The sequence below is a fragment of the Marmota flaviventris genome, chromosome 10 (genome assembly GCF_047511675.1).
Source record: "Marmota flaviventris isolate mMarFla1 chromosome 10, mMarFla1.hap1, whole genome shotgun sequence".
Classification (NCBI taxonomy): Eukaryota; Metazoa; Chordata; class Mammalia; order Rodentia; family Sciuridae; genus Marmota; species Marmota flaviventris.
The window spans coordinates 18,536,891-18,561,826 of record NC_092507.1 but is presented as its reverse complement, the minus strand read 5'-3'; the positions used below and the strand labels follow the sequence as shown (position 1 = coordinate 18,561,826).

Below are 24,936 nucleotides of genomic sequence, written 5' to 3'. Positions count from 1 at the left end.
CTAGTGTAAATGGCAACTCACTCACAATTATGCCTAACCTCCTCATCTTGTCGATGAGAAAAGTAAAGGCCAGAACTTGGTTTAGGTTCACAGAGATAGTATTGAGTCTGCTTTTTAAGAAAAACCTAAGTCCGGGCTGGGGATGTGGCTCAAGCGGTAGCGTGCTCATATGGCATGCGTGCGGCACCACACACAAACAAAGATGTTGTGTCCGCCGAAAACTAAAAAATTCTCTCTCTCTCTCTCAAAAAAAAAAAAAAACAACAAAACCCAAGTCCAGGCCAAGGACACATAAGTAAAAACTGGTGCAAAGAAAAATCACTCTAATTAGAGGACAGCAGACTACAGACAGCTCATGGTAGCTTATAAATCAAGTCAAATACAAAAGAGTGCTCAAGATGGAGAAAATCAAGCATACAGTGGATAGTGGATACTTTGAATAACAGGGCTCAATTGTGTCTTCTAATCAGGCTCACATCATCCTCTTAGGAGCTTTTGGAAGAGTATGAATGCTGCTCCAGAGAGCTTTTATTATTTGGCACTCTCTCAGTGGTCAAAACCCTACAGGTTACAGCTGAGCCTAAGAATTAAGTTTCATGTAACTTTGTACACAAGTGTGACTCTGAGAACCAATCCTCAAATCCCACTGCATGCCACTTTCCAGCTAACACAGTGGGCTGGAACTGTCAAAATATCTCATCTTTCTTGGTTTGAACTAACAGTGTAGCTCTAAGAAGGCAGCAGGTAGCTGTGAGCTCAACTCTAGTTAGAACATACCTGAAATATAATACACAGAACCTATAAAAACTGGAGAGATCAGGTTAGTGACGTGTGCTTGAAATGCCACACAGGGAAAAACTGATGAAACCAGGCATTTTCGCCAACAGAAAAGACTTAAAAGGATATGACAGGAACTTCAGATCTCTAAAGAAATGTTAACTGGGAAGGGAGATTACACCCATTAAGGTGGGAGAGGTTTAGTTTTGGCTTGAGGGGATGGTCTATAGACCCCTTGAAATGTTAAGGCAAAGGTTTTCACAGACCCATATATTTTTCTGGTGAAAACCCTTTCAGATCCTCTAAGAATCAGTGAGCTTCCAAATAGCTGAGACATGTTGGGTTAAAAATAAAAGGAGGATGAGTTTGGTTCACTATGAAGAAGAACTTCCTATCACAGCAGCCCCAAAATGGGTAATAGAGTACCAGGAATGACAGTTAAATTCTTTATCACTGTAGGTTTTCAATCAGAGTTAAAACCCTCATGTGCCAAGGCTACTGTGAGGATTCTTTTGTCAAATTATGGGTTCACCTATTCTAGGAACCTTTTTTAAAATTTGGCACACAGCTGTCTTCAATTGTTTTTAAACAAAAACCACTTCAACTTTTTTTAAAAAAAGGATATCTTCATAATAAGAGTTGGTGATTAAAATGTCTATTATAGAGATATCAAATCATAAAGGCTTAGACTTTTGATTTAAATAATACAAAAAAAATTTTGTAAAAGTATATTATAATCTATTAAGAAAAGGCAACTTTAAAACATCCACATAAAATCAATTGTAAATAATTTTTTCAAAGAAATGACCATATTTTAAAAACTTGAACCTAAAATTTCTATCCATCTAAGAAATCATTAACACTTACCTGTGTGCCATACGTACTGAACCCATACATATGTGCTAGCAGCAAAAAAAAGCCATTGTATGGGAATGAAGAGCAGACATATTATATTGGATGTGAATGCTACACAAACAAAAAATACTGAGAAGGCCTACGGGAGAAAAGAAATCACATCTTAGAACTTATTATTTTCAAACACTGGTTTTTAAAAGCTTATTGAACAAAATTAATGAAAACAGCAAATTAATAACAGATCATTTTAAAACATTTAAAATCCATATAAAAAAGTAGTGGTTAACTCAACATTAAAGAGTTAGTGCCATTTATGGTCTTTCAATCATGAAGAACTAGACCAGAACAAACTGAGGCTAGACCACAATGAGCTATGGGAGGGTTACCTGAAAGAATAAGAATTTTAACCCAGAAAAGCCTCTCTCCTCACAAACCACTCCTAGATAGTCTCATTTCTGTTTTCAGTGCTGGTGACTGAAGGCAGGGCTTAGGTATGCTGGGCAAGCACTCCACCAGCAAGCCACACCCCAGCTAAAAGCCTTTTTATTTGGGAAGGGTGGGCACTGCGGATTGAACCCAGGGGTAATTTACCACTGAGCTACATCCTCAGCTCTTTTTATTTTTTTAATTTTTAGACAGAGTCTTACTAAATTGCCTAGGGCTTTGCTAACTTGCTGCAGCTGGCCTTGAACTTGCAGTTCAGGGATTACAGGTATGTACCACAACACCCAACAAGAGTCTTATTCTTAAAGGATAGGCTTGTTGGAACACAGGTGAACCATAATATTAGTAAGACATAAGCTGATGTTACTAATCTTAATAATGTAGCCTTCCTCTGGTTACCATCCTCTGGTTACCACTATCTATTACCAGCTGGACATGAGCTTGACACCATCTTTTTAAAGCATGGATTTGCTCTGACCAAAGCACCAGGCCTGGTTGGAGATTTACTGATTTAAGGTGTGGTTATGAAACAACAATGGAACCAACACACAAACCCAAAGAACAAGCCCTGGCCTGTGCCCTTGCTAACCCAGTAGTTCTAAAAATTCGGTCTGGGGATTTCTGGAGGGTCTCAGATCCTTCCAGATGGTTTTGAAGTGAAAACTGCTTTTGTAATAATACTAAGATATAATCTGACTTTTTCACACTCATGTGTATAGTAGAAATTTCTAAAAGTTACATGACATTTGGTATTGCAATAGATTGAGTTCAGAAACATATATGAAAATCTAGCTGTCTTCTATCAAGCCAGACATTACAGAGATTTGCAAAAATGAAGCCATTCTTCTATTTTTTAATATATTTTTTAATTTTTTTGTTTGTTTGTTTAAAAACATAATTTGTGGGCTGGGGTTGTGGCTCAGCAATAGAGTGCTGTGCAAGGCCCTGGGTACGATCCTCAGAACCACATAAAAATAAATAAATAAAATAAAGGTATTGTGTCCAACTACAACTAAAAAAATAAATATTTAAAAAAACATAATTTATATTAACATGTAATGGGCTTACTACTGTTATTTTCAGTAAGTTAATATGCATTTTAATTTTTGTTTTAATTTATAATATTAAAAATATGGATAGATATGATCCACATGAATACTTCTCTTTGAAGTACTCAATAATTTTTAAGAGTGTAAAGGGGTCTTGAGTCAAAAATTTGAGAATCACTTTTCTAACTCCAATTCCATTACTACCAGGGATTTCAGAAGCACTTCTGTGTAGAACTGAACAATTTAGTGCTTCCTCCAGGACTATCTCCTTACTTAAGTGTCTATCCAATCTCTTCCTTCTACTTGAATGGCTAGAAGGAAAAGATATGAATACCTGGGGTTAGATAAAATAGCCCAAGAGGCCAGTTTTCAGTCCATAGACCCTATTAGCTCATTCCAGTACAGCAGTCTCCTAAACATTGCTTATAAAATCTACTGTAAATAGGTCACCATCAGATATTGAAGATTTTCTGAGAAGGGTCATTAAATCCCTCAGTGTTGGAGAGCATATATTAGTAAACATACCAGTCCCTGGTATCTGAAGGAATCATAGACGCTTCTGATGAAAAGCCAGAATGGCCACAGGTATTCAAATCTGAACTCCAGGACAAAATCTGCAAGGAGGACAAGTGCCCACACTACCAGGAATTTCAGGTATAAAAATGTACTGCAAAATATAAAAATAAAGAATTAATTCAAGGTCATTTGTGAAGAACTAGAAACAGAAAATGCACTGTTTTGGTTTAAAAGACACAAACAAAATAACTTTTTTACCATGAGCGCAATAGAGATAAAGCACAAATAGAGATGCTGCCATTGGCCTATCCAAATTTTAAAAAGCACTAGTGTTCATTCTGAGACTCATAACTATTGAGATAAGATGATGACCAAAATTGCTTAATCCCATTTAAGATGGAAAAAAAAAATTTAAATCTCAACACTATTTTAAAAATGTGCTAAGTGTCTGACTTTAAAATACTGCAACACTCTCAAAATTATAGCTTTCAAGCTGTTCTTCATTAGCAGAAAATGTCATGGTTGAAAGACTTCAAATGTGCTGCTTCTCCACCCCTCTACATCTGTTTGAGAGTCTTTGAAATTGTTGATGCAAACCCCTATATGCTTGAAGAATTCTGTCTTTTTTCCCCCTTCTCCTGCCTCTCCATATAGTTTACATCTGCATTAACCAAACAAAAACCAAATGACTTCCCAAAATAGAAACTAACTGAGGGAGCAGATGCCAATCACTACCAAAGGACTGTGAGGGTGCAAAAATACATGTTGAAGAAAAAACTCCTTAAGTATCCAGGCCTTGTTCTAGCTGAGAAGTAAATGTATGTGTTCCTAGTTCCCTTAGGATTTATGTTAAACAGAACAACTTTGACAAGCCAGTCAGGATACAACTAACCACTGCACTAAGCTCAAAAAGAGGTAAGGACATGGATAAAAAAATTACTATTTTTTTCATGAAATCTGAAAGTCCATTTTCCAGTCCATTAGTTGTACAATGGATAATACAGGTCTTTAAATTGTACCTATTAATAAACTTTTATTTATATGTTCCCAATCCTGATGATTCTAGAGCAGATCAAACTGAGGTATTAAAAAAGGTTCTAGGGCGGGGCACAACACCTGTAATCCCAGCAGCTCGGGAGACTAAGACAGGAGGATCACAAGTTCAAAGCCAGCCTCAGAAAAAAATGAAGCTCTAAACAACTCAGTGAGACCCTGTCTCTAAATAAAATACAAAAAAATAGGGCTGGGGATGTGGCTTAGTGGTCGATTACCTCTCAGTTCAATCCCTGGTACCCGCCCCCCAAAAAAAGGTTCTAGGGCTAGGGACATAGCTCAGTTGGTAGAGTGCTTGCTTCTCATGCACAAGGCTCTGGGTTAAATCCCCAGCATACACCCCCCCTCCCAAAAAAAAGGTTTCAAAATAAACAGATTGAAAGTACCTAAAATTCACTTTGACTTGGGCTAGAAACTTGCATGGCATCTTGCAGTGCAAACATTCCAATACTGAAATGGTCAAATTAGTTATTTGAATAAATATCAACAAAATCAAAAATTTGTTGTTGTTTTTGTTTGGGTGCTAGGAATTGAGTCTAGAGCCTTATGTATATTAAAATATGTCCTACTACTGAGCTATACCACCAGCTCAAATCAAGATTTTTAATAAATAATTTTGAAGGATATTTCAATAAGATACAAAAAGAGTTACATGGGAGTGGGGGGCAAGATCCAGCACTGAGGATTTTTTCTGCGCCCTTTGAAGCCATTAGGGTAAAAGATATCAAGAACAGACACCCTTGCCCTTCATGATATAATATTCATAATGAGGCATATTTTGTCATCTAGGATTTATTTCTAATGTTAATTCTTGAACTTCCATAGAGACTTGCCTAAAATCAAGAAACCCTGAGCAAACCCGAAGAACACATTCTTGAATTCTAAGAATTCTTTTAGCTTCACTCACTACAGTTCTACCACCCTGTTGAAGACAGAGCCCTCAATCTCATTCTCTCATTAAGTTCAAAAGTGACCCAATAGAGAGCAAAGCACATTTTATTAGAAGGAACATCTGAGTCAGGCAGGTATTAGGGATCACAAATCTAGGTTTGAAACTAGATTTCCAAGCTACATGACTTTAAAACTAAAAGGAATTTTCCTTGTGTCTAGAACTGTTTCTACCTTAAACAAGGTATAATAGCCTCTTGGTCATCTTTTTAAAGCATTTAAAAAATAGCATAGGGCTGGTTATAGCTCAATGGTAGAGCATTTGCTTAGAATGTGGTAAGGCCCTGTGTACTATCCCCAACACTACAAAATTAATTAATTAATTAAAAGGGGTATGAAAATGTATTAATTTTCTGGTTAATCCTTTTTCCCATGGAGCTGTCTCTGGAATGTTGCTGAATGAGACATGTGTACCTCATGGTACCATTCCCCAGCTAGAAAAGGAACAGTGATACCAAATGCTCTCTGCCCAAAATTCCCCCAAGGCATGGCAGAATCCCAGTCTAGCTGGCAATACTCCATTTCACTGTTTAGAAAGCATTATCCAAAAGAATAGCAGCCTGCTCTGAATACTTTTAGCAACTGGATCATTTAAAACTAAGGCAATACAAAAACAATCATCCTTGTTGGTGACTATTCTTTTTCAATTTTGTAACTTCAAGGTGAGGGGTTTCTTATACATTTAATTGCTCAAGCAACTGCTTTTATACCTTTGATGTTCTAGACTCCTAGTTCTTAATGAGTCTTAGTTTAGAAGTAAAAATATCTAATAAGGAAACCTGATCATTTACAAACATATGCCACACCCTCAGCTTTCCCCAGGCTCCCCTTTCAGGTGGGCCTACTTCTAAAATCAAAAGACAACCTAATTAACAAAGCTGATTTTCTCAAGAAATAATCTTAAATTCTATTGAACCATTTCAATCTTAAAAAGAGTTTTAGAAAATTTAAGAAAGCTGCCTGATTCAGTATTCATTTAGCTTTTTACATCAGAAAATCATGTTTATCCTTCTGTAGGTACATATAAAAAGTTAAAAGATAGTAATCTAAAATGACTGCTCATCAGTGTAGAAACCCTGACTAATCCTTCTCCATCCAAATTCTGAAGGTTCTAAGATTTTTGCCAAATCCAAAGCGATGATATTCCACAGGGAAATTTAAACCATTATGGGATTCCAAAATATTTCTTTTAAGCCATGAAGAAGATATAATTAAATATACTTTTATATGGGTCATATGACTTATGGCTAACTTGATATTATTTTGAGTCTCCAAATCCAAGTAAATTTGCTAATAATGATAAAATAGTAAAGCCTAACCGCAAAAAAAAAATTATTCTTCAAAATTATATATTGAAACAGGGCAGGCCAGTAATATCTTTTGATGGTTTGTTAACTATTCTGAATGCCAATGAAATAAAGAAAAGGCAAATGCAATTATTAGGCTTATGGTGTCAAGTCTTCAAAGTGGATATTTTCTATAAATTTTTTTATTCTATTCCTATTGTGCTACTTACAACCATTTTTTTTGCCTGAATTCATTTAGTAATACTCTCCATCTACAGATTAATAATCTATGATTAATATGAAGTGGTAATGAACATTCTTCTTTTTCCAAGTAAAGTGCACCTTCTCTTCAGTATCTCTAGCTGCTTGTCACCTACCTCATTTTCTGGAGACCACATAATTACCATAAGAAGGCCATCAATCCTCAGTACCTGACCTTTTCCCTACACAGACTAATGGCGATTTAGTTCACTTGGTCCTCACCACAGAAATAAGCCTGTGGAATATTTCACTGACTGTACTAGTAGCCATCTATCTCAATCCTAGCTTTCCTGACCTCTTGGTAATGGCAACTGTAAATCACCTTTAGCATTCAGTATATGGCAAGATACTTCCTACACCCAGCTGCTTTGTCTTATCTCTTATCCAATACCTCTTCCTACTGGACATCATCTCTAGAATATTTATCCAGCCCCTTATATGCCTTATACTCATGCTAAAGTTTCACGTGGGCTGATGTAATTACACACAGTCTTGCTACTCAAAGTATGGTTCATGACCCAGCATCATCATCATGTATAAACTGTTTAGAAAAGCAGAATTTCAGGGCCCAATCCAAGCCTATTTAATCTAAGCCTGTATTTTAACCAGACCTCTAGGCCATTTATGCATACATTAAAATTTGAGAAAAACACAAGTTCCATGCCATAGTTTGAAAATCTCTCTGAAATTCATGTTGAGATTTAATCCTTAAATTCACATACCAGATGCTATTTGGAAGTGGAGCCTTTGGAAAGTATTTGGGATTAGATAAACTCATCAGGATGGGAACCCTATGATAGGACTGATGCCTTTATGACAAGAGGAAGAGCCAGGATTAGTGGCTCTTGCCTGTAATCCCAGCTACTTGGGAGGCTCAGGCAGGAGGATTACAAATTCAAGGCCAGCCTGGACAACAAAGTGAGACTGTGTGAAGGAAGAGGAGAAGGAGGAAGAAAGTGAGAGAGGGGAGAAAGGAAGAGGAAGAAGAGGAGGGGAGAGGAGGAGAAAAGAGAGATTTGAGCAGTTATGATACAGCAAGAAGGCCCTTACCAGATGCCAAACAGATGCTAGAACTATGTTCCACAACCATAAGAAATAAATTTCTGTTTTTAAATAAATTACTCAGTATCAAGTATTCAGTTAGAGCAAAAGGAAATGGATTCAGGCAACTTCAAGCTGTCATGGAACTTCCATTAAATTCCATGTCTCAGAAAGAAGACAATCAGTACAGATAATCAGTACTTATCTCCAAACTGTTAACCATCCTTCCCTCAACCAGAAAATGTTCAGGGTCAGTTCTTCCATTTTTCTACAATTCTTTCTGAATCACAGAGAAGATCCCATCTAAGTACAAATAAATATAAAAGAATAACTTCCATTGCTGCTCATCCTTCAGCACACAGCATGAGTATCATATCACTTCCTCAAAAAAGCATTACTGGCCCCCAAATAAATACTGGGACCCCATTAAATGCTCACAGAGCATCCTGTACTATAAAAGTATTTAACCAACTAAAATTAAATACTATTTTGTATAATTAGCTGTTTAGATGTAAAGTCTACACAAACAAAATGATCTGGCCATTGTGTTCCCCACTTCATACCCTCAGTGCCCAGCACAGCAGCTAGCACACTACATTACAGGAACTTGAACTTCTTTCCCCCAACAATTCTTGTTGAATGAATGACCTGCAATGTAGAAGAGTTTAGGACCAACAGGGCTTTTATCAATGTGCACAGTTAAAATGAAAATAGAAGAGATGATGCACAGGTGACTAAGAGGGTGTCTGATCAAAACAATAAATACAGCAACAAAGATATCAATACAGCATCTGCCTGAAGGATTACCATGCACCTGCTTCCAATCTGTTCTGCCTGTTCCTCACTAGAAAGAAACAAATGTAATCAGCCTTATTCTGGATGCCAGACTATCATCCCATTTGGCCTACCTGCTACTGGGTCTGACTCCAGCAATGGTTCTCAAAGTATCCTTTAGTAAGCCAGAAATTTAAGAGGTACAGAAAAATATAAAATCACACTTCTTTTCTAATGGGTTCATCATTGTGATTTTTAAATGAACTAATAAATGTTTTCAATCTTTGTCATTTTAATTTCTAATACAATAAATATCGATAGATTAAAAACCAAAGCTCTTTGAGGTTCTCGATCTTTTTTGGGTAGTCCTGGAGACTGAACCCAAAGGTGCTCTACCACTAAGCTACATCACCAGTCCATTTTATTTTTTATTCCGAGACAGGGTCTCACGAAGTTGCTGGGGCTTGCCTTGAACTTATAATCTTCCTGCCTCAGCTTTCTGAGTCCCTGGGATATAAGTCTGTGCCACCGTGCCCAGCTTGGCTTCAGTTGTGTTTGTTTGTTTGGTTTTTAATACATTTTTTTTTAGATGTAGATAAACACAGTATCTTTATTTTTATTTATCCATTTTTATGTGGTGCTGACGATTGAACCCAGAGCCTCACACATGCGAGACAAGTGCTCCACCACTGACCTACAACCCCAGCCCAGCTTCAGTTATTTTTAAGAGCATTAAGTAAGGTCCTAAAACAAAAACAAAAAAAAATTTCTGAGAAATCTGAATTATGGATAATTGTGTGCAAGCCTCTAAATAAAAATGAGGAGAACAGGGCTGGGGTTGTGGCTCAGTGGCAGAGCGCTTGCCTTGCACATGTGAGGCCCTGGGTTCCATCCTTAGCACCACAAAAAATAAATAAACAAAATAAAGATATTAAAAAAAAAAATTTAGAACCACTGCTGTAGTCTGAAAGCATATCCTGGTGTACAATCCAGAAAAGGGGAGCAGGCTGAGATGATCCAAGCTATTCTATATATCTTTTTTCTATTTTAAGCCTCCTATAAAGGAAGCCTTTCTAGAGTCAAACACACACAAACACAAATACAGACACATGCCTGCACACACAGACACAAATACCTAAACAGCCACTGCAACGACTAATATAACAATGTGAAACAAAAGAAAAAAGTTACCCAGAATGGGAATAAATTTTAAAAGTTTATAAGAATTTTGTGATATAGTATTTTTATAAAGGACTATATATACTACAGAGATACCAAGTATAGCAATGTATTATAACCTAATCTATGGGCTGGGGATGTGGCTCAAGCGGTAGCGTGCTCACCTGGCAGGCGTGCGGGCCCGGGTTCGATCCTCAGCACCACATACAAACAAAGATGTTGTGTCCACCGAAAACTAAAAAATAAATATTAAAATTCTCTCTCTCTCTCTCCCCCTCCCTCTGTCTTAAAAAGTAAATAAATAAAAAATAACAACCTAATCTAAGTGGAAAGTTTGGAATTTTAGAATTTCTGCTTCAAAAATACTTTCTTCTTCTTCTTGTTTTTTTTTTATACTGAAGATTGAATCCACTGAGCCACAATCCCATCCCTTTTTATTTTTTATTTTGAGACAGTCTCACTAAGTTGCTTAGGTCCTCACTAAATTGCTCAAGCTGACCTTGAACTTGCAATCCTCTGGCCTCAGTTTCCCAAATCATTGGGGTCACAGGAGTGTAACCAACCCACCCAGCCAAAAATACTTTTAACAGTGTGAAGTCTATGGGGCTTAGGATGGGGAGAGATAAAGAAACAAAATAGAAAAATAAAAATAAAAGCAATGCTCAGGCCCTAAAAGAGCAGTGTCAACATTGTATAAATATTTGAAATTCACTTCAAAAGTGAATTAAATATTACTATCATTGATAATGATAATCTACTTAACAATACCTTACATTTTTAATCACACTTGTAATCTTTCCCAAATGCTTTTTTATTAATTATCTCATTTTATCTCCACAACTGTGAAGTAGGCAAGACAGTTATTGTTATTTTATAGGAAAAAATCTGAGGAACAGGGAACTCTAACAGGCTACAGGAAACTGTTGAAAAAGCACAGAAAGACAAGTTAGGAGACCGACCACAAAGAACTGTGTTCATTCTGCATGGAAACCTGTGATGTTTTTATGGTGAATCCCTATATAAAGAAGTGAACATGTAAAATAGAAGCCTATTTTTGTCAAGTAAGAAATATACATTTGTTTATATAGAGAAAAAACCCTATATTTATAAGTCATACAACAGCAACTATGCGAAGACAGAACTACTAAGGGCTTTCACATTATTATTCTGTATCATCATACTGCTTTTACTTGTTTTTTATCAAGCATATGATACTTCTTTTCAACTTTTCATTCTGAAATAACTTTGGGACTAACACAAAGAATTCCCTTATACATTTCACCCAGATTCCACAAATGGTAAGACATTCAAATTTGTTAACATTCTCTCCCTATATATGTTTACATATGTTTCCTGAATTATTTGAAAATAAATTGTAGATGTAATGCTACTTTATCCCTAAATTTCTCTAAAACAAGAGCATTCTCCAATGGGACCACAATTATCAAAACCAAGAAATTGGGGATGGGGTTTTGGCTCAGTGTTTGCATAGTATGCTTGAGGCACGGAGTTCCATCCTCAGCACCACATAGATGTAAAATAATGATACTGTGTCCACTTAAAACTAAAAAATAAATATAAGAAAAAAGAATCCTTGTTAAAAAAAAAAAAAATTAACATTAATATAGTACTATTTATTATCTGATCTATATCTGACCTTATTCAAATTTCAGTAATTACCTCACTAATTTCTTTTATAGTGAAAGATAAATTAATCCTGGTCCAGGATCATATTTTGCATTGAGCTGCCATGTCTACTTTTTAAAATCTTAATAGAGAGAGATCCTCTTTTTGAGAAGGAAAAAAGATTAATGGCCTTGGGCAAGCTACTCCTGATACCTACCTATTGTTTCACATGGAAAATGAACATTATGACACTTGCCCTGTGTGTAGAAGGAGTTTGAGAGGATCATATAAATTATGACACATAAGCACCACTTAGAAAGGATGAAGGGACACAAAGCAACGAAACAAAAAGAGGATAGACTTTGGAATGAGGAGATATATGTCTCTAGCAAGAAACTAAACCTCTGGCAACCTCAGTTTCCTCACCTGAGAAACTGAAGCTAATGCCTTTAATGAGACTAAATAAGATAACAAAGATAAAGGCAGTATGACAAGTATTTTTTTTTATTTTTAAATTTTATATATTCTAATTAGTTATATATGACAGCAGAACGCAATTCAATTCACATTATACATATAGAGCACAATTTTTCATGTCTCTGGTTGAACACAAAGAAGATACACCATTCGTGATTTCATACATGTACTTAGGTTAATGATGTCTGTCTCATTCCTACCCATATGCCCCCTCCTTTCCCCTCCCTCCCCTTTGCCCTATCTAAAGTTCCTCTCTTCCTCCCTTTCTTCCCCTATCCCCATATGAATCAGCATCCTTCCATCAGAGAAGACATTCCGCGTTTGTTTTTATTGGGACTGGCTAACTTTACTTAGCATTATATTCTCCAACTTCATCCATGTACCTGCAAATGCCATGATTTTATTCTCTTTTAATGCTGAGTAATATTTCATTGTGTATATATACACCATATTTTCTTTATTCATCTAATGAAGGGCATCTAAGTTGGTTACACAATTTAGCTATTGTGAATTATGCTGCTATCAACATTTATGTGGCTGTGTCCCTGTAGTATGCTGTTTATAAGTGGGATAGCTGTATCAAATGGTGATTCTATTCCCAGTTTTCCAAGGAATCTCCATACTTATGCCAAGTATTTTATGTGACCTTTCTCAATTACAGTATTCCCCCCATATCTTCTAGGTATACTTTCCAAGATCTCCGTAGATGCCTGAAGCCTTGGATAGTACTTAACTCTATGCATACTATGTTTTTTCATATACACCCATGATAAAGATTAATTTATAAATTAGGCACCATAAGAAAGTAACAATAACTAATTATAAAAACAATGTTAACTTATGAATAACTTAAAAACTGGTTATTTATGGAATTTTTCATTAAACATCTTCCAATTTTGGGTATCTATGGGTAATAATCAGAGGAAAGTAAGCCAGGCGTGGGAGGCTGAGATAGGAGAATCACAAGTTTAAAGCCAGCCTCAGCAAAAGTGAGGTCTCTCTAAGCAACTCAGTAAGACCCTGTCCCTAAATAAAATACAAAATAGGGCTGGGGATGTGGCTCAGTGGCCAAGTGCCCCTGAGTTCAATCCCTGGTACCCCCTCAAAAAAAAAAAAAAAAAAAACAGAGGAAAGTAGTCTCGCAGTGGCACAAGCCTATAATCTCAGCGGCTTGAGAGGCTGACGCAGGAAGATCATGAATTCAAAGTCAGTCTCAGAAACTTAGTGAGGCCCTAAGCAACTCAGACCTGTCTCTAAAAAAAAAGAACATAAAAAAGGGGTGGAGATGTGGCTCATAGTTAAGTGATGACAGGTTCAATCCCCATACCAAAAACAGAGAAAAATCTGAGGAAAGTAAAACCACAGAAAGGAAGGACTACTATAGCTTTATAACTACCCTATAAAAACAGGTATTACAAATGAGAAAACTTAAAGTTAAAATAGGTAAATGACTGGCTCAAGCTCACACAACACAACTGGAAGCAGAGGTATTATCTGAACCCACATCCTTAAGACTTCAAAGCCTGTGTGTTTATCTACCATATTCAACTTTCTTATCCTAGTAAATGCTTTCTTCTTTATATAAATATTTTCTTCTTTATATGCCTTCACATATATATGCATATATATATATATATATATATATATATATACACATATTCAAATCATATAATTCCTTAATCCTCCAAGAGAACCAAGCCTTTAAAAAGTGAGAATATGTACATTATGAGAATAAACACTCAATATCTTAATTCATAAATTTCCAATTTGTAAACTTAATGTAAATATACTATGACACTGCAGAAAAAATTTCAGGGCTGGGGATGTGGATCAAGCGGTAGCGCGCTCGCCTGGCATGCGTGTGGCCCAGGATCGATCCTCAGCACCACATACAAACAAAGATGTTGTGTCTGCCAAAAACTAAAAAATAAATATTAAAAAAAAATTTTCAAATTGAACACTTTATAGAAATAACATTTCCAGCTGGGCATGGAAATGGGGTGGGGCACAGCTATAATCCCAGCTGCTCTAGAGGATCAAGAGTTCAAAGCCAACCTCGGCAAAGGGGAGGCGCTAAGCAACTCAGTGAGACCCTGTCTCTAAATACAATACAAAATAGGGCTGGGGATATGGCTCAGTGGTCGAGTAGTCCTGAGTTCAATCCCTAGTACCAAAAAATAATAATAATAATAAAATAAAACAATACAGAATCTCTCTCTAATGTCAGGTTCAACACTGCTGAAGGTAAAGCCTACCATGATTACTGAAATGCTTTTAGGCTGTGAGACTGCAACACTGGTATCTGGGATTCTCGCTGAGGAACACGTGTACAATCAAGGCAGGCAGCCTCTGGTGACTTTAATAACCATAGCCCAAAGGAGTCTAAAACCAGGCTTAAAAAAAAAAAAAAGCATCATTAAAGAAACAGGAAAAGCAGTCAAGTGAAATCTCTAAAGACCAGACTATTTAGACAAGGGTCTAGAAAAGGAAAAGTGGGAAGTTGAGGAGGATGCAAATGTGATCATTTAAAAATTTTTTTTAATATATATATTTTTTAATATTTATTTTTCAGTTTTCGGCAGACACAACATCTTTGTTTGTATGTGGTGCTGAGAATCGAACCCGGGCCACATGCATGCCAGGCAAGCGCGCTACTACTTGAGCCACATCCCCAGCCCAAATGTGATCATTTTAAAATGTCACTTTTGAAGAGTCCCAAAGATCAGAGAACACTTCTTGAAGTAAAGATGAGGAAAAGTATTATATACACGAGGGCAGTCATAAGTTCCTACAAATAATTTTAAGGCATTAAGCTGTGAAAACATGACTTTCAGGCAACACTACAAGCAGAATCAGCATAGGAAGTAGTCATAAATTTACATGGAAGGTATGCTTCCTTCAACCACCAGTAACAAAGATATAAAATATTTCCTGAAGCTAAACATAGGACTTACTTAAAATTCTTAATATATTTGCTGTGTAAGTAATAATTCTAACTGGAGAGACTCAGAATATACTTTTAATATAAATGTTTCTGTCCCATCTTCTATTTACTACATTTTTATCTCCTTTTCTTCCTATTATAAAGTCAGTAATTCCAGGGGATGAGCAGTGGGGAGAAGTATCAAGAATCCCCTATGGCTTCACTATACAGCAACAGTCCCACCTCGCCTGAAGAACTGCTGCTACAAGAGATGCTGCTGGGGGAGTGGCAGGTGTCTGTGTGTGGAGGTAGACCAGGGCAAAGAATCACAAGGAAATCCAAGGACCTCAGAAGAGTAATAGTTAGGGAGACTTTTCATTATTAATAACTTATTTTCATAATTTTCCAAGTATCTATCCCATTTGAGTTAGAAAATACTCCCACACTTAGTGGCAACTGTCTTACTTCATAAAATAGCACAGGACAAAATATACTTGTTAATGTGTCAGGTTTTAACTACCAAAACAGTAAGCTAAAATGTGGCTTAACAGAAATATTTTACCTGACTGAAACTTAAACTTCTTTGGAACCTCTAAACCACTGTATAAATCTAAAAGAATATTACTACGGGGATTATGAGAGGTAGAAAAGGGATGGCAGAAATGAGTTTGATCAAACTATGTTATGCACATTTACAAATACAGCATAATGTATCCCACGATTATGTATGATTATAAGGCACTAACTTTTTTTTTTTTTAAAGAGGGTATTACTATGGCCAAGTAGAAAGTAAACTCCTTGAAGACAAGGAACTATGTCTTATCCTATAGCTTCCACAACTCACTGAACAATTAGTTTTTAATGAATGGAACAGATTAGCTTATTTTCATATATTCATTTGCTCACTCAACATTTATTGAACACCAACTGCCTACTCTATGATTGAACCTGTGTTGGTTCAGACTTTTAAAAAACTACACTGAATTTCAGCCCTTAGCAATATGAAAAAAAAAAAAAATCACCAAAAGATCTTATTCTTGATTATTAACTGGAATAACATTTCTAAAGCATGCTTGAATTTTCAAATGACAGGCATACATACAAATGCAGATAGCACTAATATAATATCTAATATTAATTTTTTTTATATCTTTCCCCTGAAAGAGAATTCCAACACAGCCATAATACTGACAGTAAATATCATTTGACAATCGCTTCAGTAACAGTTGCTGGACTAAAGACCATGATTAAAAAAAGTGTCTCAGCAACAGGATTTTTAAAAAGTAAAACCAAGCAGTAACTGGCTTCTTGTTTTGACTACTCAATTTTTTGTTTATAGTTGTACCGAATTTTAGTTTCCCCTGCCTTTTTAAAAGAATAAGCCAGGGGCTGGGGTTGTGGCTCAGTGGTAGAGCACTTGCCTAGCATGTGTGCAGCACTGTGTTCCAATCTCAGCACCACATATAAATAAATTAATTAAATAAAGATCTATCAACAACTAAAAAAAATTAAAAAAAAAAAAAAAAGAAGCCATACATGTTAAACTGTGATTGCAACAACATGGCAAATAATATTTGCACAGCACACTAGAATTTATAAAGAGTTTCACAAACTAGAGACATCTTTTTTAGTCCTTAAAACTTATTTAACTGATGGGAAAAATGAGGCTCAAAGTAGTGGATGCTGCGTGTCCAAAGCTGGGATTTTGAGTCTGAATCTGGGTTTCCTGAAGCCTGTAGCCCAGTGCTGTCCTCAGCCAGCTGCTCCCTTCCAGGCTCAGAAAGTTGTACAGACTGAGAACATGGAATAAGCTATGAAAGGTTAGGCTATGCCACAGTAGACAGTGGTTATCAAAACTGTCAACACAGCCTCAGCATGGGGGGGGGGGCAGTGGGGGCGGGGATAAACTCTGTTTAATGAACACTAAAATTGAGATTGTTTTGTTGAGAAACAAAATCGGCAATAGATGGTATGAAAACAATTCAGTAGTATTAAATTTGATCATGAACAGAAATTTGATATTCATGAATTCTCAAACATCCTAATTTATATCTAGCCCACTTGTTTGGCTTGCTTTGGAAATAACTGGAAATTTTCCAAATCTCTCTTTAAAAACAATTGGAAAAAAATGTAATCTTGTTCTTCAGTTCAATATTTTTTAATGTAAACTAGAAATCAAGTGAATTGAAATACTCTTTTGATATATGATGCCCCAATCAGGAAAGAGGACGAAATATATTTAGGTTCTTTTATCAACATTTAACTTTAATACCAAACAGAAAAGAGCAGACTGATTTGAGAGCTGAGGTATGGCTGGTTTTTAAAAATTTTACAAATGAAACTGAGTAACTTGCATAGAGTATTACCATTAACCTTTATAGTAATAAAGTTCAACTTCCAAAAGCCATCAGTAAAATAATAGGTCCTCATTAAACAATGAATTCACTTCTTCAATATTAATTCACACTGAGTGGCTACAATGGTGTAGGTAGTAAACTGGGTATATTTGTTTAAATACAACAAGAAGCTGAAATACAGCAAAAAACATGTGAATAATACAGGGCTTTCAATCTTCTTGCTATAAATGGAGGTACATCATCTTATGTTACTGTAAATAGCAGCCATTCAAATGCCACAGATGTCCTAAGTCTACCAACTATGTTTAATACACTTTTTCTATTCTAGTAATGTGAAGTTGTTCAAGTCTTTTTCAACCACTAAAGAAAAAAAAGTCTTCCTTTATTCAAGAATATATACTACATGTAACTTGAAGAGATCTTTCTCCGAACCCATTAAATCTATAGAAGAAATCGTTTTTGCTTTACCATTAAAATAGTCAGGTCTGATAGATTTTAGCATGTATTTTGTTTTACCTACTGCTGTATCCTGGCTGCCTAGAACACTGCTTGCTCACTCAACATTTATTGTTGAATGAATGAATTATTCCTACGAGTTATGGTTCATTACATAAGGGTATATCCAAGAACTTTTTGATTTCTTAATGCTTCTAAACTTGAAGAAAACCCCCAATGTTTATTTACATCAGTCAGCTGCCTGTGGAAAGCAATCATTCCAAATGTGTAAACAACAGCATGTGCAAGGTGTACAGTTATGTTAAGACAACTTGGGTGTCATCAGCTACTTCCCACGTTTCTCTAAGTCCCAGTTAGAAGAGTTAAATTGTAAAGCACCATGAGGACTCAATTAAGCCTATATCTACATGCTGAGAATTTTCCTTGACGAACTCATTGCTTCTCCACTGAAATCGTTTCTTTTTCAAGGCAAGTACCATTGAGAATGAACATTCTGAAAAGAACCAGAAAATAACAGACGTACACAAATCCGGCTTGGGGACACTATGATAGTCCCTGAGTTGCCCCATGAACCTGTTGTCCTCTCCAGAGGTCTGAATTCAATTTCTATTTAAAGGAACACTGCTTTCCTTTAAAAGAGGGTAGAGGGAAATCTCAGATTGGAGAAAACCTCTTTTAAAAAGGTTCGAGGAAAAATATCTGCTTGGCATTGTCAAAAATAATGTTTGCTGACAAAACTGACATCAGCCCCAGTTTGGAGCGGGGCCACAGGGCATGATTTGGGGGTATCAGCTTCGGTTCCTGATGCCAAGTTTGGGATCCCATAAGGGGAGCAGAAGGCAAAGAGCTGCAGGCGCGGCCCGGCCCAGGGTGTCCGCAGCCCCCGGAGGCCGGGGCCGCTGTCAGCTCCCAACTTTGTCAGTCCCCCTCCCCCGGGCACAGGGGCCACGCGCCTCGCGCTCCCACCCGCAAACTCCCTAGCCACAGCGGGTCCCCGGCCAGCTGAGGTCCGTCGGGGCCCGGAGTGACTGCCGGGCGCCGCGGGCTGGGCCGGGGGCGCCAGGCGAGGAGGGGGCGCGCCTCCCCTCCCCCCGGCGGGTCCGGGCGCAGCCAACGGCGGCAGGCGGCGGCGGCAGGCGGCTGCTCCAGCCCGCGCCCGCCGCGCCCTCCCGCCCGGCCCGCTGGCCTCGCCACGCCCCGAGCCCCGGGGCGGACCCCCGGCGGGCCGACCGGCGGCTCCCGGGCCGCGCTCCTCAGGAGAGCCCCCGGCGCGGGCGTGCGGCCTAGTCGGGGTTACATAACGGGGACCGGCCCCTCCGGAGCCGGCCGGGGGCCGCGGGGCCGCGCCCGGCGGAAGGGGCGCCGCCGCTCACCTGCCGTAGATGCCCTCGGTGATCCGGTTCCGCTTTAGGGGGCGGCGAAGCTTACTGCAGTCGGCGTTCCGCCGCTTCATCCTCCCGTTGGGGGGCCGGTGCCCGCGCCGCCACCGCCGCCTCTCACCTCAGTCGCCGCCGCCGCCGGCCCGCCCCGCGTCGGGCCTGGACTCTACCCCTGGGGCCGGTCACACAGACATGGAGCCAGCACCCGGGGGGAGGGGGTGGCACGGGGAGGGGGGGCTCAGAGCCTCCTCCGCCTTCGGAAACAAAGAAATGACAATTCCGGGGCCCGCCCGCCCCGCACCAGCCAGCCGCCTGCCCCGCCTCCTTGGTCCCGACGGACGGCCCGCGGGGCCAATCGAAGGCGCCGCTGCGCCGCTGACGGCCAATAGTAGGGCCCGCTGAGGCAAAACGGACTCTTGAACCCGCCTCTTTGAAGGACAGAAGAATGCGCCAATCATTATGGTGTCTGGACCCATGGCTGGGCCTATCAGAAAAGATTTAAATAGAGGCTTATAAATAGGCCCTATAAATATAACATCCTATATTATGCCTTGTTGCGAAGGTACGCCTCATGATTATTGGATTGCGCTTCGCTGCGTGGCAATCCGTACCAGAGCGCACCGTGCTGTGTGGCACTGTAGGCTCTCGTCTAGCAATGTATGAATCGGTTTTCCGCATGTGGGGTTTCTGCGCGGACATGTGCTTCAGTCAGCGCGTCATTATGTAAGGAAGCGTACCGGGAGCAGCGCCGGGGTCCCTTCTGCAGACGCTGAAGCGCACGGTCAAGCCGGCCGCGTCAGCGCGCGACGGGGGTACGAATGACAAAGCAAACCCCACACACATACACACACACACACACACACCCTGCCAGCTTCCCGCGACGTGGTGACAGCGCGGCAGCCAATCGGAGGCCGCGATGGGAGGGGCCTGCGCGGTCCCGCCCCCGGGTTTGCGTCACGGGGGCGGGGCCGTGGGGCGCGCGACGTCGCGCAAGGCTGCCGGGGTGTGTGGGGCGGCGCGCCCCGGGCTCCACGTCCGCAGACCCGGCGGGGCGCTGCGCTTCGCTGGCGCGGAGTCTGTCCGACACGCGAGGGCGCGGCCGCCGAGCGTCGGCCCCGGGGGCGTGTGTGCCGGGGGCGGGAGGTGCGTGGCGGGCTCAGGCCCGGTGCCTCCGAATTGGGGACGCCTAGCTAGCGACCCTGCGCACGCTCCGGGAGCGCGGATGTGGTGCCGGGCATGGTGCCGGGCAAGGTGCTGGGCAAGTTGCGCCTGTTGGCTCATTTACTCCTCTAACTCCTCTGCCACGTAGTATGTATGCCAAACAACAACTAGGAAGGACAACGAGGATTTCTTTTTAAGTGGAAAAAGAAAAGCAGAATGTAAGTCATTTGGCAGAACTGGGGAAAACGAAGAAAAATGGCTGGAAGAGGGGAAACCACCGCTGTTGGCATCGTATTTTATTTTTATTTTTTCTCCCAATTTTCTTCCATAGTTGACATTTTTAATCTATTATTAAATAGAATAGTGCTCATATTAGAAATTTAATTGTGTCTTTTTTAACATAAGCATTTTACACATTATTATGCATCCTTTATAAATGTTTCTGGTGGTTGCAGAACATCCTACCAAGTGGCTTCACTATCTTAACTTCTCAACAACATCGGAGCAGTTGGCCTTGGAGCACATTTTTAAAACTTCCAGAAAGAAGGTGCCCTGTTGTTTTGTCCTGGGACACAGCAGACTTCTCCCTGCCCTATGATCACCCGTTGATCAGCACCCACCAATGCTTTGTCCTCCATTGCTGCTCTCTGTTAACTTCCTCCTGCTCACAAACCTTCAAAGGTTCCCAGTGCCTGGAACAGAAAATCCATTTTCTTTAGTGTGGCATCCAGAGCTGGTCTCCATGGGGAGATACTCTCTTCCATGTCTCCCAGGCCAGCAAGATATCTCTACTGTTCTTCAACCCATGTGCCTTTATATCCCTTCCTTCCGTCTTTGCTTCCACACAGAGCATTTCCATCACTACTGCCTCTGGTGTGTGGTTTCATAGGTGAGGTTTATCCATCCACCTAAACAAAAATCTCCTTGGGCATCAGATCTATACCCTGTGGAGGCAGAAGTTTAGAAAATAGCAAGGGTATCTGCTTTTTCAGACAAGGGTTGAAATTCCAGCTTGGCCACTTACTAGCTTGGGCAAGTTACTGAATCTCTCAGAGCCTCTGATTACATTCAGGTTTGTACTCAGACTGGGAGGATAATGAGCTCAGAACCAGGCATGCAGCAGGTAAAGCAAGTAACTGCTCTTAACAGTACACTTGTTTTTCATCCCTGCCTCTACTCCAACGTGTTGATAGAAGTGACAGAAGTGCACAGTGGCTGGGAGCAATGGGCAGGTGTGGCTGAGGGCTACACAGAAGCAGAGAAAGGTCGGAGAGAATCCCCGGGTGATGGGCTAAGAAGCAGTACAAAGGTCTGGGTTACAGTCTCAATTCAGATGACAACTCACTGGTATCCTTGGCTGAGTCACCTGCCCACCCTGTGCTAGGGTCCCCTCTAGAAATGCTTCCAGCCTATGTTTAAAAGCAGGTCATGATAGCTCCGTTTTACAGAAAAGAAAACTGAGGCTCATAGAAAACAAGATCACATCATTAATATAGTAGAGCAGTTTAGCTCAAGAATAAACTGAGCACGGGTAAGCCTTGAGGCTACAGGCACAGACCCTGGAGCTGTATCTGGCTGTTGATGCTTAGAGGTGATGATCTATCTGGTGGGAAGGCCGGAATAGCCCTCTTGCCAAGAGTACAAGGAGAGGCCAGAGTAAAACTGTCTTCTCCATATTTTTCACTCCTCTCCACCAGCTCTTTCTTCCTGGCCCATCCTCCCTGAAGCCCCTTTGGCTCTAGCCAGATGTACTCTGAACCCTGAGATGGGCCTCTGGAATTCTAAGGGCACAGAGAATGCTAGTGCACCTCCTGCCCCCACAACTCACCGACCGGGGAGCAAAGGAGAACCTCAGTGGCCATTTTATAGACGAGTGAAAAGGGGAAATAGTTTGCTCTCATTCACTTGACCAAGAACCGGGTAGGAATTAGGGCCAGTCTCACTTCCTGGGACTTTTTTTTTTTTTTAATATTTTCTTAGTTGTCCATGGACTTTATTTATTTGTTTGTTTATATGTGGTGCTGAGAATTGAACCCAGTGCCTCACACATGCTAGGCAAGCGCTTTATCACTGAGCCACAACCCCAGCCTTCCTGGGACTTTTTGATGAGCAAGGGATTGGGTCTTGCACTTAGAGCTGAGTTCAGGACAGCCCTGGAGAGAGGTCATGTTTCACAGATAAGGAAAGGACTCCCTGCTTCCTTTAGCAGCTAGAATTCCTTCAGACCCACCTACCTAGAGCTCTGTTCCTGGTCTGCGGGAGTCACAGCAGAGTCCAACAGTGGATGACAAACTCTCATACATGTGTCCATACGGAGGATGTTCACTGCAGTGTTTTGAACAGGGACACTTGGGAGCTAGCTGCGTTGCCACGTGCCTATTATCCCAGCAATTTGGGAGGCTGAGGCAGGGGAATTGATCACAAATTTGAGGCCAGCCTCAGCAACTGAGACCCCTGTTTCTAAAGAAAGAAAAAAAGTGGGGTGCTAGGGCTGTAGCTCAATGGTAAAGCATCCCTGAGTTCAATCGGGACATTTTGGAAACAACCCAGATATTCCACAAAGAGGGCTGGTCAAACAGATTATCGCACATTCCTATCATGGAAGTCGGTGTAGTGTATAGAAAGGTTATATGTAGCACAGTCGCTGCTCCAAATACCATACACATTTTGTTTTAATCCTCACAAACACTCTATGAAATAGAGATTATTATTGGCCACATTACAGATGAGGAAATCATGGCACAGAGGGGTTAATCCACTTGCCTAAGATAAGTGACAGAGTTGAGATTCAAACCCAGGCAGTCTGTTGCCAGAATCTGGGCTCTTAGCCACCAGACTATGGTGTTGTAGGATTTTTTTCTGACTTGGAAACTGCTCATCATATACTGTTCATGAAAAAAGCAAGTTACCAAACAGTTTGTACTATATAACACCATTTTTGTAGGGGGAATAAAAAGGCACAAATCTACATGCATAGAAAAGCTCTGAGTCAGGTGAAGTGGTACATGCATATAATCCCAGTGACTGGGGAGGCTGAGGCAGAAGGATAATAAGTTAGAGGCCAGCCTCAGCAATTTAGGCCCCACTCTGTCTCAAGATAAAAAATAAAAAAGTCTGGGAATGTGGCTTAGTGGTAGAATAACCCTGAGTTCAATCCGCCCTGCCCCCCAAAAAAGGAAAGAAAACATCTGAGTGAATATATACCCAAAATGTAGTGCCAGTTTTTAGAGATATTGAAGTCATAGGTGTTTTATGTGTCTTTATATTTTCAGTTTTCTACAGTAAATATGCCAAGTTTGCATGATAATAATAATTACTAACACTTATGGACCATTTTCTACACACCTCACTATGCAAGACTCTGTTCAATCATCATAACAGATTTTTTTCTACTTTACAGATGAGGAAACAGAGACTGACCACATTGCCCAAGGTCACACAGCTAATAAATTAGAAAAGCAAGAATTTGAACCCAGGTGGCCTGACTCCAGAGCTCATGGTTTTAGAGTGAATGAATGGTGATGCCTTAGCCACTCTAGCCAGGCATGCTGGGAGTGAGGTCACGTCTGATGCAGACAACCTTCCTGTGGGGAGTGGAGGACCTACCTACTTCCTGGATCTTGCCCAGGCTTGCTCAGGTGAGGAGTGTGGGAAGCCATTCTCGCACGTGATTGGGCACCTCCCTGATTGGGTGTGAGGCGTTCTGGCTAAACTGTGTCTGAGCTAATCCCCACCCTCTCTAGGTGTGGGGGTGTGACTGACCATTGACCCTGAGACCAATCACTGACCCTGACCTTGGAATGCTGTCCCCCTCGACCTTCATTGGATGGAATTTTCCCCTGAAATTCTTGTTCCCCAATAAAAGGCCACTCCCTGGTGTGCTCTCTCTCCTGCTAGTCTGTGTAAACATCACTGCCCCACTGGGTGGCTCCAGGCAGGAGCCAGAGGGGAGAGCTGTCTTAGACCTGGTCAAAGAAAAGGGTAAATTGAGTTTTGTGTGTTTATTTTGATCTCACTAGTTAACTTCTATGCTTCGAACCTCTTGTATGAAGCTAGCCTGCTGGTGCTAAGGATGCCACTGCATTCGAAAGTCCCCATTCTCACTTGTGCAGATTCTCATAGGGGAAGGCGATCAACAGATAAATGCACAAGTGAAAGTCCACACTGTGTCAGATGGCCACGAGGGCTGTGGAGAAAGTGAGGGGAGCACAAGGAACATAAGGGGTGGAGTAAGTGCTGCCCTTTGATTTGATTTAATTTTTAAATTTTTGAGGTGGGGTCTCACCATGTTGTCCAGGCTGGCCTTAGACTTCTGGGCTCCAAGGGATCCTCCAGTGTCACCTGCTTCTGCAGCAGCTGGTACCACAGGCACAT

The 24,936-nt window shown here is 40.3% G+C and overlaps 1 protein-coding gene and 1 long non-coding RNA gene across 4 annotated transcripts in view; one reads left to right on the top strand and one right to left on the bottom strand.

Moving 5' to 3' along the window:
• Positions 1-19,654, bottom strand: part of Maco1 (macoilin 1) — a 63,142-nt gene extending 43,488 nt beyond the window's left edge. Inside the window, exons 1-3 of one of the 2 annotated variants that reach the window (XM_071617493.1) lie at positions 19,396-19,654; positions 3,651-3,792; positions 1,645-1,771 (exon numbers count right to left, since the gene is read on the bottom strand). In XM_071617493.1, coding sequence (XP_071473594.1) covers positions 1,645-1,771; positions 3,651-3,792; positions 19,396-19,475 — 349 coding nt within the window. In that variant the 5' untranslated portion in view covers positions 19,476-19,654. The remainder of the gene's footprint in view (positions 1-1,644; positions 1,772-3,650; positions 3,793-19,395) is intronic. The other variant, XM_027937490.2, reaches the window with a different exon arrangement.
• Positions 18,374-24,458, top strand: LOC139707223 (uncharacterized). 2 transcript variants are annotated; one of them, XR_011708796.1, is made up of 3 exons: positions 18,374-18,490; positions 23,963-24,200; positions 24,306-24,458. It is a non-coding gene; the product is annotated as an uncharacterized lncRNA (long non-coding RNA). The 2 variants fall into 2 exon arrangements; XR_011708795.1 differs by lacking the exon at positions 18,374-18,490 and adding an exon at positions 20,493-20,780.
• Positions 24,459-24,936: the final 478 nt, after the last annotated feature.